The sequence below is a fragment of the Ylistrum balloti genome, unplaced genomic scaffold (genome assembly GCF_031769215.1).
Source record: "Ylistrum balloti isolate Yb309-2 unplaced genomic scaffold, AGI_CSIRO_Ybal_v1 Utg371996, whole genome shotgun sequence".
Lineage (NCBI taxonomy): Eukaryota > Metazoa > Mollusca > Bivalvia > Pectinida > Pectinidae > Ylistrum > Ylistrum balloti.
Window position 1 is genome coordinate 55,994 of NW_026782972.1, and position 14,789 is coordinate 70,782.

A 14,789-nucleotide genomic window follows, 5' to 3' on the forward strand; every position below is an offset into this window, starting at 1 on the left:
TGTAAGAAACCGCGAAAACGAGTAGTTTTATACGAGGGCAAAGGAAACACTTGACGGATATTTTCTCGTGTACAGCATATGTCTGTAGATATGGTACCATAGTTAAAGATAGTCATTTTTCAATTCTTACTAAAACTGTTTGCTGATTGTCATAGACAAAATGAACCTCGTTCCGAAATTGGCTTGGAAATGATTAGACTTCTATTTGGGCTTTGATAACAAGACTGGCAGGATATGTGTATGTTTGAAAATGAGGTATTTCGAATGTTTTGTGTAGATTTCTTAACCGAGTCAGCACTTTTTTGTAAGAATATTTTGAAGATATTTGATTTCTTTTAAACTGATTTGTTGTTTTCTAGAAATGTTGACATCAAATGTAAAAGAAAGTGCCCGTGTCCGTGTCCTTGTCCAAGAATATTGGCCCCAGTGTTTGGTTCTGATGTTGTTTTCGTAATTGTGTATTTTTTGTTGTTGTTTTTGACGCTGTTGCTGCTATTAACTGCAATATCAATAGCAGTGTGTGATTCTGATGTCAAATCTTGATATATTTAAAAAAAAAAAAAAAAAAAGACCGCCATTTTATTGACACCTTATATTGTAGATAAACAATACTGACAAAATCCACCTCCAAAACAAATTATTATCTATTTAGTAGTAGTAGAAGTAGTAGAAGTAGTAGTAGTAGTAGTAGTAGTAGTAGTAGTAGTAGTAGTTGTGGTAGTAGTTATAATAGTAGTAGTAAGTAGTAGTAATAGAAGTAGTGGTAATAATAGTAGTAGTAGTAATTGAAGTAGTACTAGACGTTGTAGAGGTAGTAATAGTTGTTGTTGTAGTTGTGTTGTTTTTGTTGTTTTTGACGCTGTTGGTGCTATTAACAGCAATATAATTAGCAATAGTCAGTGTTTTCTGTAGTGTTAGTAGTAGCGGAAAACATATCTTAGTGTTTGATCATCCTGGCATCGATTATTGACTCCATTTGGGTTACTTTGTCTAATCTTAGACCATAACCGAGTCAGCACTTTTCTTGTAAGAATATTTTTAAGATATTTGATTTCTTTTAAACTTATTTGTTGTTTTCTAGATATGTTCCCATTGAATGTGAAGGAAAGTGCCCGTGTCTGTGTCGTCGTCGATACAAAAGTAGACCAGTGTGTGGTTCTGATGGGAAAACCTACGCAAATAAGTGCTTGGCTGAAAAGGCGTAAGTAGCAAGTTTACTTATTATATTTATAAAATACATTTATCACGGAAAACGACTGGTATCATCGGATATTTCTGTTACAACAGGAGCGTTATCAATGTCTACAGTCTGTTCGTTACCTCAATGTTTTCAGTAGATTTCTTGTCTCAAGTATGCAAGTTGTATCGCCAAATGCGGCCTGTTTGATACACCGGTTACTGTGTGATCCTATATTTTGGCGAGGTTCAAATCATATATTTTCGTTAGACTCAGATGTCAGAAAAAAATACCACCATTTAATTGACACTTGATATTGCAGATAAACCATACTTATGAAATCCACCTCCAATACAAATTAGTAGTAGTAGTAAGTAGTAGTAGAAGTAGTAGTAGCAGTACAGCAATAGCAGTAGTAGTAAGTAGTAGTAGAAGTAGTAGTAGTAGTAGTAGCAATAGTGGTAGTAGTAGTAGTAGTATAGTAATAGTAAGATGATGTCAGTAAGCGGATTGTTACAATTTTCCTGATTTCATGAAGCGAAATTGTCTCCTTAACAAAGTTATGAATGCGAAACATAGCATGCTTATATAGTTAAACATTAGTTTATTCTAAATGAGATTATGTTCTTTGCATATTTCTGAAAACGAGAAAATTTATTTGAAATAAAAATGCAATGAAACACGTTGAAATAAAATCACTTCATGGCAGATGGCATAATCATTGGCATGCCAAAAAATGTTGAAAGACATTGCTAAGGCAAATTTTCATGTTCGATTCGAGTGTGGAACGTAGATATATAAAAGTCTTAGAGTATCTTCAATTGCAGTCTTTATAATTTCAAATTAATGACAAAGGCCTAATATCAAACTATCGTTTATAAATTGTTACTGGGAGTTAGGTTTAAAATATTTACTTTGGGATTTTGGCATGGCATTTTACATTATTGGGAATTTGAGATTTAGGAGAAATTTGAGCACAGTTGGTTTTTATATCATTAGCAGGTCACGTGACGCCTTCATGAACCTGTTTCGAACGCTTTGTATACTCAATAGTAGTCATCATATTGCTTTCGAGTGTCATTCGGGTAAAGTTCTCAATAAACATGCACATCTTCGTATAGACTTCGTGTGTGGTTCGGGTGGCCTTGTGGTATGCTTCGGTTGTTGATAAGCTGTTGACTAAATTCAGGAGTAACTTCACGTGAAATTAAAGGTTCATATTCGTATGAATATCTCTTGTCAATTTCGGGACAGTCGCGCGCCTGCATAAAAGATTTCACTGTGAATATTGAACTGATAGATTTTTGAAGGATTAAAAAAAGACATAGTGAAAGTGAGATATTCCAGAAACATTAAGAAAATCATACTTTTTTATTAAGCGGAAACTTTCATCTCTAATGTATATAAGTGAATTCACTCTGTACTCAGCAAGTTGGTATATTCTATCAAACGACACTACGTGACGAATATTGGTCTGCAAGTAAAAATTAACAAACTTATACATTATTTAGATGAACATTTTTATCGAAACAATTCTTAATTGGAAACTGCTAATGATATGACGAATTCTCTGTTATTATGGCATTCTTATAACACTAGACGAATATTTCCCCATAAACATTTAAATGTCTGCAGCTATGGTAACACAGTCTTTAAGGATAGTCATTTTTTTTATTCCTACTAACACTGTTTGTTGATTGCCAAAGACAAAATGAACCTCGTTCCGAAATTGGCTTGGAAATGATTAGACTTCTATATGGGCTTTGATAACAAGACTAGCAGGATATTTGTATGTTTGAAAATGGGGTATTTCGAATATTTTGTGTAGAGTTCTTAACCGAGTCCGCACTTTTCTTGTCAGAATATTTGGAAGACATTTGATTTCTTTTAAACTGATTTGTTGTTTTCTAGAAAAGTTAAAGTCAGATGTAAAAGAAAGTGCCCCTGCCCATGTTATTGTCCAAAAAAACTGGCCCCAGTGTGTGGTTCTGATGGGAACACCTACGACAACGAGTGTTTAGCCAAATGCGCGTAAGTAGAAAGTTTACTTACTATATTAATAAAATACATTTATCACGGAAAACGACTGTTATGATCGGATATTTCTGTTACAACAAATGTGGCCTGATTGATACACCGGTTCCTGTGTGATCCTATATTTTGGCGAGGTTCAAATCATATATTTTCGTTAGGCTCAGATGTCAGATCTTGATCTTTTTTGTCTTTTTTCTAACAGACAGTTATTTTATTGACACTTGATATTGTAGATAAACAATATTTACGAAATTCACCTCCAATACAAATTATTATCTATTTAGTAGTAGTAGAAAGTAGTAGTAGTAGTATAGTAAGAGTAGTAGTAGTAGTAGTAGTAGTAGTAGCAGTGGTAGAGCAATAGTAGCAGGATGTCAATAAGCAGATTATTACATATTTCCTGATTTTATTTAGCGAAATTGTCTCCTTAACAAAGTTATTAATGCGAAACATAATCATTGGCATGCCAAAAATGTTGAAAGACATTACTAAGGCCCATTTTCATGTTGGATTCGAGTGTCGAAGCTATATATAAAACAATTCTCAGAGTATCTTCCATTGCAGTCTTTATCAATGTCAAACTAATGACAAAGGCCTAATGTCAAACTATCGTTTATAAATTGTTACTGGGAGTTAGGTTTAAAATATTTACTTTGGGATTTTGGCATGGCATTTTACATTATTGGGAATTTGAGATTTAGGAGAAATTTGAGCACAGTTGGTTTTTATATCATTAGCAGGTCATGTGATGCCTTCGTGAACCTGTTTCGAACGCTTTGTACACTCAATAGTAGTCATCATGTTGCTTTCGAGTGTCATTCGGGTAAAGTTCTTAATAAACATGCACATCTTCGTATAGCCTTCGTGTGTGGTTCGGGTGACCTTGTGGTATACTTCGGTTATTGATTGGTTGTTGATTTAATTCAGGACTAAATTAAAAGTTCATATTCGTATGAATATCTCTTGTCAATTTCGGGACAGTCGCGCGCCTGCATAAAAGATTTCACTGTGAATATTGAACAGATAGATTTTTGAAGGATTAAAAAAGACATAGTGAAAGTGAGATATTCCAGAAACATGAAGAAAATCATACTTTTTTATTAAGAGGAAACTTTCATCTCTAATGTATATAAGTGAATTCACTCTGTACTCAGCAAGTTGGTATATTCTATCAAGCGACACTATGTGACGAATATTGGTCTGCAAGTGAAAAATAGCAAACTTATACATTCTTTAGATGAACTTTTTTATGACAAATATGAGAAATTAAGAAAAAGCATTGTCAAATCCTTTGTTATTGTGGTATTCTTATTTCAGGGGTGTTGGCATTCAATGTCATCAGAAGTGTCCTTGTCCATGTAATTGCACTGTGGATTACATACCAGTATGTGGAGTTGACAAAAGAACCTACAACAACGCGTGTGCCGCCGATTGTGCGTGAGTGCGATCAACTATTATCGAAAGGATTTTTTTGTAGTTTATAGAAGTATATACATTGTATCTGGAGGTATTATAGATATATCACAAACTGGTCCATGTTGTTATGTGTACAGTGCTTGGTGACGGGTATTTATTGGTTACATGCTTATGCATTCTGTATGATTATTAATAAGCCTACCTACCTATATTGAATAATATTTCGGTAACTAAGTAACGTAAAATCAACAATCTATCATTTTTAACACTGTGTGCATTTGATCAAAATGCTTACCTGTCAAATTACCGTCATTTAGGCTCATTTTGGCCTTTGACCATCAAGGCGAAAGCGTGATGTAAACGTTTATGTTATGTATTTGATGGCAAATTTGAGAAACCGCAAAAATGAAAAGTTTTATACGAGGGCTAATGAAACACTAGACGAATATTTCCTTGTGTACAGTATATGTCTGTAGATATGGTACCACAGTTAAAGATAGTCATTATTTTTATTCTTACTAAAACTGTTTGTTGATTGTCATAGACAAAGTGAACCTCGTTCCGAAATTGGCTTGGAAATCATTAGACTTCTATATGGGGTTTGATAACAAGACTGGCAGGATATTTGTATGTTTGGAAATGAGGTATTTCGAATGTTTTGTGTAGATTTCTTAACCGAGTCAGCACTTTTCTTTTCAGAATATTTTGAAGATATTTGATTTCTTTTAAACTGATTTGTTGTTTTCTAGAAATGTTGACATCAAATGTGAAGGAAAGTGCCCGTGTCCGTGTTATTGTCCAGAAATAATTGCACCAGTGTGTGGTTCTGATGGGAACACCTACGACAACGAGTGCTTAGCCAAATGCGCGTAAGTAGCAAGTTTACTTACTATATTCATAAAATACATTTATCACGGAAAACGACTGGTATCATCGGATATTTCTGTTACAACAGGAGCGTTATCTATGCCTATAGTCTGTTCTTTACATCTCTGTTTTGTGTAGGTTTCTTGTCACGAGTGTGCAAGTTGTATATCGCCAAATGCGGCCTGATTGATACACCGGTTACTGTGTGATCCTATATTTTGGCGAGGTTCAAATCATATAGTGGTAGAGTAATAGTAGCAGGATGTCAATAAGCGGATTATTACATATTTCCTGATTTTATTTAGCGAAATTGTCTCCTTAACAAAGTTATGAATGCGAAACATAATCATTGGCATGCCAAAAATGTTGAAAGACATTGCTAAGGCCCATTTTCATGTTGGATTCGAGTGTCGAAGCTATACATAAAACAATTCTCAGAGTATCTTCCATTGCAGTCTTTATCAATGTCAAACTAATGACAAAGGCCTAATGTCAAACTATCGTTTATAAATTGTTACTGGGAGTTAGGTTTAAAATATTTACTTTGGGATTTTGGCATGGCATTTTACATTATTGGGAATTTGAGATTTAGGAGAAATTTGAGCACAGTTGGTTTTTATATCATTAGCAGGTCATGTGATGCCTTCGTGAACCTGTTTCGAACGCTTTGTACACTCAATAGTAGTCATCATGTTGCTTTCGAGTGTCATTCGGGTAAAGTTCTTAATAAACATGCACATCTTCGTATAGCCTTCGTGTGTGGTTCGGGTGACCTTGTGGTATACTTCGGTTATTGATTGGTTGTTGATTTAATTCAGGACTAAATTAAAAGTTCATATTCGTATGAATATCTCTTGTCAATTTCGGGACAGTCGCGCGCCTGCATAAAAGATTTCACTGTGAATATTGAACAGATAGATTTTTGAAGGATTAAAAAAGACATAGTGAAAGTGAGATATTCCAGAAACATGAAGAAAATCATACTTTTTTATTAAGAGGAAACTTTCATCTCTAATGTATATAAGTGAATTCACTCTGTACTCAGCAAGTTGGTATATTCTATCAAGCGACACTATGTGACGAATATTGGTCTGCAAGTGAAAAATAGCAAACTTATACATTCTTTAGATGAACTTTTTTATGACAAATATGAGAAATTAAGAAAAAGCATTGTCAAATCCTTTGTTATTGTGGTATTCTTATTTCAGGGGTGTTGGCATTCAATGTCATCAGAAGTGTCCTTGTCCATGTAATTGCACTGTGGATTACATACCAGTATGTGGAGTTGACAAAAGAACCTACAACAACGCGTGTGCCGCCGATTGTGCGTGAGTGCGATCAACTATTATCGAAAGGATTTTTTTGTAGTTTATAGAAGTATATACATTGTATCTGGAGGTATTATAGATATATCACAAACTGGTCCATGTTGTTATGTGTACAGTGCTTGGTGACGGGTATTTATTGGTTACATGCTTATGCATTCTGTATGATTATTAATAAGCCTACCTACCTATATTGAATAATATTTCGGTAACTAAGTAACGTAAAATCAACAATCTATCATTTTTAACACTGTGTGCATTTGATCAAAATGCTTACCTGTCAAATTACCGTCATTTAGGCTCATTTTGGCCTTTGACCATCAAGGCGAAAGCGTGATGTAAACGTTTATGTTATGTATTTGATGGCAAATTTGAGAAACCGCAAAAATGAAAAGTTTTATACGAGGGCTAACGAAACACTAGACGAATATTTCCTTGTGTACAGTATATGTCTGTAGATATGGTACCACAGTTAAAGATAGTCATTATTTTTATTCTTACTAAAACTGTTTGTTGATTGTCATAGACAAAGTGAACCTCGTTCCGAAATTGGCTTGGAAATCATTAGACTTCTATATGGGGTTTGATAACAAGACTGGCAGGATATTTGTATGTTTGGAAATGAGGTATTTCGAATGTTTTGTGTAGATTTCTTAACCGAGTCAGCACTTTTCTTTTCAGAATATTTTGAAGATATTTGATTTCTTTTAAACTGATTTGTTGTTTTCTAGAAATGTTGACATCAAATGTGAAGGAAAGTGCCCGTGTCCGTGTTATTGTCCAGAAATAATTGCACCAGTGTGTGGTTCTGATGGGAACACCTACGACAACGAGTGCTTAGCCAAATGCGCGTAAGTAGCAAGTTTACTTACTATATTCATAAAATACATTTATCACGGAAAACGACTGGTATCATCGGATATTTCTGTTACAACAGGAGCGTTATCAATGCCTATAGTCTGTTCTTTACATCTCTGTTTTGTGTAGGTTTCTTGTCACGAGTGTGCAAGTTGTATATCGCCAAATGCGGCCTGATTGATACACCGGTTACTGTGTGATCCTATATTTTGGCGAGGTTCAAATCATATAGTGGTAGAGTAATAGTAGCAGGATGTCAATAAGCGGATTATTACATATTTCCTGATTTTATTTAGCGAAATTGTCTCCTTAACAAAGTTATGAATGCGAAACATAATCATTGGCATGCCAAAAATGTTGAAAGACATTGCTAAGGCCCATTTTCATGTTGGATTCGAGTGTCGAAGCTATACATAAAACAATTCTCAGAGTATCTTCCATTGCAGTCTTTATCAATGTCAAACTAATGACAAAGGCCTAATGTCAAACTATCGTTTATAAATTGTTACTGGGAGTTAGGTTTAAAATATTTACTTTGGGATTTTGGCATGGCATTTTACATTATTGGGAATTTGAGATTGAGGAGAAATTTGAGCACAGTTGGTTTTTATATCATTAGCAGGTCATGTGATGCCTTCGTGAACCTGTTTCGAACGCTTTGTACACTCAATAGTAGTCATCATGTTGCTTTCGAGTGTCATTCGGGTAAAGTTCTTAATAAACATGCACATCTTCGTATAGCCTTCGTGTGTGGTTCGGGTGACCTTGTGGTATACTTCGGTTATTGATTGGTTGTTGATTTAATTCAGGACTAAATTAAAAGTTCATATTCGTATGAATATCTCTTGTCAATTTCGGGACAGTCGCGCGCCTGCATAAAAGATTTCACTGTGAATATTGAACAGATAGATTTTTGAAGGATTAAAAAAGACATAGTGAAAGTGAGATATTCCAGAAACATGAAGAAAATCATACTTTTTTATTAAGAGGAAACTTTCATCTCTAATGTATATAAGTGAATTCACTCTGTACTCAGCAAGTTGGTATATTCTATCAAGCGACACTATGTGACGAATATTGGTCTGCAAGTGAAAAATAGCAAACTTATACATTCTTTAGATGAACTTTTTTATGACAAATATGAGAAATTAAGAAAAAGCATTGTCAAATCCTTTGTTATTGTGGTATTCTTATTTCAGGGGTGTTGGCATTCAATGTCATCAGAAGTGTCCTTGTCCATGTAATTGCACTGTGGATTACATACCAGTATGTGGAGTTGACAAAAGAACCTACAACAACGCGTGTGCCGCCGATTGTGCGTGAGTGCGATCAACTATTATCGAAAGGATTTTTTTGTAGTTTATAGAAGTATATACATTGTATCTGGAGGTATTATAGATATATCACAAACTGGTCCATGTTGTTATGTGTACAGTGCTTGGTGACGGGTATTTATTGGTTACATGCTTATGCATTCTGTATGATTATTAATAAGCCTACCTACCTATATTGAATAATATTTCGGTAACTAAGTAACGTAAAATCAACAATCTATCATTTTTAACACTGTGTGCATTTGATCAAAATGCTTACCTGTCAAATTACCGTCATTTAGGCTCATTTTGGCCTTTGACCATCAAGGCGAAAGCGTGATGTAAACGTTTATGTTATGTATTTGATGGCAAATTTGAGAAACCGCAAAAATGAAAAGTTTTATACGAGGGCTAACGAAACACTAGACGAATATTTCCTTGTGTACAGTATATGTCTGTAGATATGGTACCACAGTTAAAGATAGTCATTATTTTTATTCTTACTAAAACTGTTTGTTGATTGTCATAGACAAAGTGAACCTCGTTCCGAAATTGGCTTGGAAATCATTAGACTTCTATATGGGGTTTGATAACAAGACTGGCAGGATATTTGTATGTTTGGAAATGAGGTATTTCGAATGTTTTGTGTAGATTTCTTAACCGAGTCAGCACTTTTCTTTTCAGAATATTTTGAAGATATTTGATTTCTTTTAAACTGATTTGTTGTTTTCTAGAAATGTTGACATCAAATGTGAAGGAAAGTGCCCGTGTCCGTGTTATTGTCCAGAAATAATTGCACCAGTGTGTGGTTCTGATGGGAACACCTACGACAACGAGTGCTTAGCCAAATGCGCGTAAGTAGCAAGTTTACTTACTATATTCATAAAATACATTTATCACGGAAAACGACTGGTATCATCGGATATTTCTGTTACAACAGGAGCGTTATCAATGCCTAGAGTCTGTTCTTTACATCTCTGTTTTGTGTAGGTTTCTTGTCACGAGTGTGCAAGTTGTATATCGCCAAATGCGGCCTGATTGATACACCGGTTACTGTGTGATCCTATATTTTGGCGAGGTTCAAATCATATAGTGGTAGAGTAATAGTAGCAGGATGTCAATAAGCAGATTATTACATATTTCCTGATTTTATTTAGCGAAATTGTCTCCTTAACAAAGTTATGAATGCGAAACATAATCATTGGCATGCCAAAAATGTTGAAAGACATTGCTAAGGCCCATTTTCATGTTGGATTCGAGTGTCGAAGCTATACATAAAACAATTCTCAGAGTATCTTCCATTGCAGTCTTTATCAATGTCAAACTAATGACAAAGGCCTAATGTCAAACTATCGTTTATAAATTGTTACTGGGAGTTAGGTTTAAAATATTTACTTTGGGATTTTGGCATGGCATTTTACATTATTGGGAATTTGAGATTTAGGAGAAATTTGAGCACAGTTGGTTTTTATATCATTAGCAGGTCATGTGATGCCTTCGTGAACCTGTTTCGAACGCTTTGTACACTCAATAGTAGTCATCATGTTGCTTTCGAGTGTCATTCGGGTAAAGTTCTTAATAAACATGCACATCTTCGTATAGCCTTCGTGTGTGGTTCGGGTGACCTTGTGGTATACTTCGGTTATTGATTGGTTGTTGATTTAATTCAGGACTAAATTAAAAGTTCATATTCGTATGAATATCTCTTGTCAATTTCGGGACAGTCGCGCGCCTGCATAAAAGATTTCACTGTGAATATTGAACAGATAGATTTTTGAAGGATTAAAAAAGACATAGTGAAAGTGAGATATTCCAGAAACATTAAGAAAATCATACTTTTTTATTAAGCGGAACTTTCATCTCTAATGTATATAAGTGAATTCACTCTGTACTCAGCAAGTTGGTATATTCTATCAAGCGACACTATGTGACGAATATTGGTCTGCAAGTGAAAAATAGCAAACTTATACATTCTTTAGATGAACTTTTTTATGACAAATATGAGAAATTAAGAAAAAGCATTGTCAAATCCTTTGTTATTGTGGTATTCTTATTTCAGGGGTGTTGGCATTCAATGTCATCAGAAGTGTCCTTGTCCATGTAATTGCACTGTGGATTACATACCAGTATGTGGAGTTGACAAAAGAACCTACAACAACGCGTGTGCCGCCGATTGTGCGTGAGTGCGATCAACTATTATCGAAAGGATTTTTTTGTAGTTTATAGAAGTATATACATTGTATCTGGAGGTATTATAGATATATCACAAACTGGTCCATGTTGTTATGTGTACAGTGCTTGGTGACGGGTATTTATTGGTTACATGCTTATGCATTCTGTATGATTATTAATAAGCCTACCTACCTATATTGAATAATATTTCGGTAACTCAGTAACGCAAAATCAACAATCTATCATTTTTAACACTCTGTGCATTTTATGAAAATGCTTACCAGTCAAATTACCGTCATTTAGGCTCATTTTGCCCTTTGACCATCAAGGCGAAAGCGTGATGTAAACGTGTATGTTATGTATTTGATGGCAAATTTGAGAAACCGCAAAAATGAAAAGTTTTATACGAGGGCTAACGAAACACTAGATGAATATTTCCTTGTGTAAAGTATATGTCTGTAGATATGGTACCACAGTTAAAGATAGTCATTATTTCTATTCTTACTAAAACTGTTTGTTGATTGTCATAGACGAAGTGAACCTCGTTCCGAAATTGGCTTGGAAATCATTAGACTTCTATATGGGGTTTGATAACAAGACCGGCAGGATATTTGTATGTTTGGAAATGAGGTATTTCGAATGTTTTGTGTAGATTTCTTAACCGAGTCAGCACTTTTCTTGTAAGAATATTTTGAAGATAATTGATTTCTTTTAAACTGATTTGTTGTTTTCTAGAAATGTTGACATCAAATGTGAAGGAAAGTGCCCGTGTCCGTGTTATTGTCCAGAAATAATTGCACCAGTGTGTGGTTCTGATGGGAACACCTACGACAACGAGTGCTTAGCCAAATGCGCGTAAGTAGCAAGTTTACTTACTATATTCATAAAATACATTTATCACGGAAAACGACTGTTATCATCGGATATTTCTGTTACAACAGGAGCGTTATCTATGCCTATAGTCTGTTCTTTACATCTCTGTTTTGTGTAGGTTTCTTGTCACGAGTGTGCAAGTTGTATATCGCCAAATGCGGCCTGATTGATACACCGGTTACTGTGTGATCCTATATTTTGGCGAGGTTCAAATCATATAGTGGTAGAGTAATAGTAGCAGGATGTCAATAAGCGGATTATTACATATTTCCTGATTTTATTTAGCGAAATTGTCTCCTTAACAAAGTTATGAATGCGAAACATAATCATTGGCATGCCAAAAATGTTGAAAGACATTGCTAAGGCCCATTTTCATGTTGGATTCGAGTGTCGAAGCTATATATAAAACAATTCTCAGAGTATCTTCCATTGCAGTCATTATAATGTCAAACTAATGACAAAGGCCTAATGTCAAAGTATAGTTTATAAATTGTTACTGGGAGTTAGGTTTAAAATATTTACTTTGGGATTTTGGCATGGCATTTTACATTATTGGGAATTTGAGATTTAGGAGAAATTTGAGCACAGTTGGTTTTTATATCATTAGCAGGTCATGTGATGCCTTCGTGAACCTGTTTCGAACGCTTTGTACACTCAATAGTAGTCATCATGTTGCTTTCGAGTGTCATTCGGGTAAAGTTCTTAATAAACATGCACATCTTCGTATAGCCTTCGTGTGTGGTTCGGGTGGCCTTGTGGTATGCTTCGGTTGTTGATTGGTTGTTGATTTAATTCAGGACTAAATTAAAAGTTCATATTCGTATGAATATCTCTTGTCAATTTCGGGACAGTCGCGCGCCTGCATAAAAGATTTCACTGTGAATATTGAACAGATAGATTTTTGAAGGATAAAAAAAGACATAGTGAAAGTGAGATATTCCAGAAACACGAAGAAAATCATACTTTTTTATTAAGAGGAAACTTTCATCTCTAATGTATATAAGTGAATTCACTCTGTACTCAGCAAGTTGGTATATTCTATCAAGCGACACTATGTGACGAATATTGGTCTGCAAGTGAAAAATAGCAAACTTATACATTCTTTAGATGAACTTTTTTTATGACAAATATAAGAAATTAAGAAAAAGCATTGTCAAATCCTTTGTTATTGTGGTATTCTTATTTCAGGGGTGTTGGCATTCAATGTCATCAGAAGTGTCCTTGTCCATGTAATTGTACTGTGGATTACATACCAGTATGTGGAGTTGACAAAAGAACCTACAACAACGCGTGTGCCGCCGGTTGTGCGTGAGTGCGATCAACTATTATCGAAAGGATTTTTTTGTAGTTTATAGAAGTATATACATTGTATCTGGAGGTATTATAGATATATCACAAACTGGTCCATGTTGTTATGTGTACAGTGCTTGGTGACGGGTATTTATTGGTTACATGCTTATGCATTCTGTATGATTATTAATAAGCCTACCTACCTATATTGAATAATATTTCGGTAACTAAGTAACGTAAAATCAACAATCTATCATTTTTAACACTGTGTGCATTTGATCAAAATGCTTACCTGTCAAATTACCGTCATTTAGGCTCATTTTGGCCTTTGACCATCAAGGCGAAAGCGTGATGTAAACGTTTATGTTATGTATTTGATGGCAAATTTGAGAAACCGCAAAAATGAAAAGTTTTATACGAGGGCTAACGAAACACTAGACGAATATTTCCTTGTGTACAGTATATGTCTGTAGATATGGTACCACAGTTAAAGATAGTCATTATTTTTATTCTTACTAAAACTGTTTGTTGATTGTCATAGACAAAGTGAACCTCGTTCCGAAATTGGCTTGGAAATCATTAGACTTCTATATGGGGTTTGATAACAAGACTAGCAGGATATTTGTATGTTTGGAAATGAGGTATTTCGAATGTTTTGTGTAGATTTCTTAACCGAGTCAGCACTTTTCTTTTCAGAATATTTTGAAGATATTTGATTTCTTTTAAACTGATTTGTTGTTTTCTAGAAATGTTGACATCAAATGTGAAGGAAAGTGCCCGTGTCCGTGTTATTGTCCAGAAATAATTGCACCAGTGTGTGGTTCTGATGGGAACACCTACGACAACGAGTGCTTAGCCAAATGCGCGTAAGTAGCAAGTTTACTTACTATATTCATAAAATACATTTATCACGGAAAACGACTGGTATCATCGGATATTTCTGTTACAACAGGAGCGTTATCAATGCCTAGAGTCTGTTCTTTACATCTCTGTTTTGTGTAGGTTTCTTGTCACGAGTGTGCAAGTTGTATATCGCCAAATGCGGCCTGATTGATACACCGGTTACTGTGTGATCCTATATTTTGGCGAGGTTCAAATCATATATTTTCGTTAGGCTCAGATGTCAGATCTTGATATTTTTTCCTTTTTTTAAACAGACCGTTATTTTATTGACACTTGATATTGTAGATAAACAATATTTACGAAATACACCTCCAATACAAATTATTATCTATTTAGTTGTAGTAGTAGTAGTAAGTGGTAGTATAGTAGTAGTAGTAGCAGTAGTAGTAGAAATAGTAGTCATAGTAGTGGTAATAGTAGTAGTAGCAATAGTAGTAGTAGTAGTAGTAGTAGTAGTAGCAGTAGTAATATTAGTAGTAGTGGGAGTAGTAGTAGAAGTTGTACTAGAAGTAGAAGAGATTGGAATAGTTGTTGTTGTTGTGATGGTGGAGTTTTTGTTGT

General features: G+C 34.7%; 1 protein-coding gene across 1 annotated transcript; it reads left to right on the forward strand.

Moving 5' to 3' along the window:
* Positions 1-1,083: 1,083 nt before the first annotated feature.
* Positions 1,084-14,191, forward strand: LOC132564120 (agrin-like; the record flags this gene model as incomplete). Its single annotated transcript, XM_060228797.1, has 13 exons — positions 1,084-1,201; positions 4,529-4,648; positions 5,172-5,271; positions 5,377-5,496; positions 6,703-6,822; positions 7,551-7,670; positions 8,877-8,996; positions 9,725-9,844; positions 10,474-10,556; positions 11,050-11,169; positions 11,693-11,792; positions 11,898-12,017; positions 14,072-14,191. Coding segments are annotated over exons 1-13 (1,481 nt in total), but the record flags the coding sequence as incomplete, so codon positions are not given.
* Between the last annotated feature and the right edge of the window lie 598 nt (positions 14,192-14,789).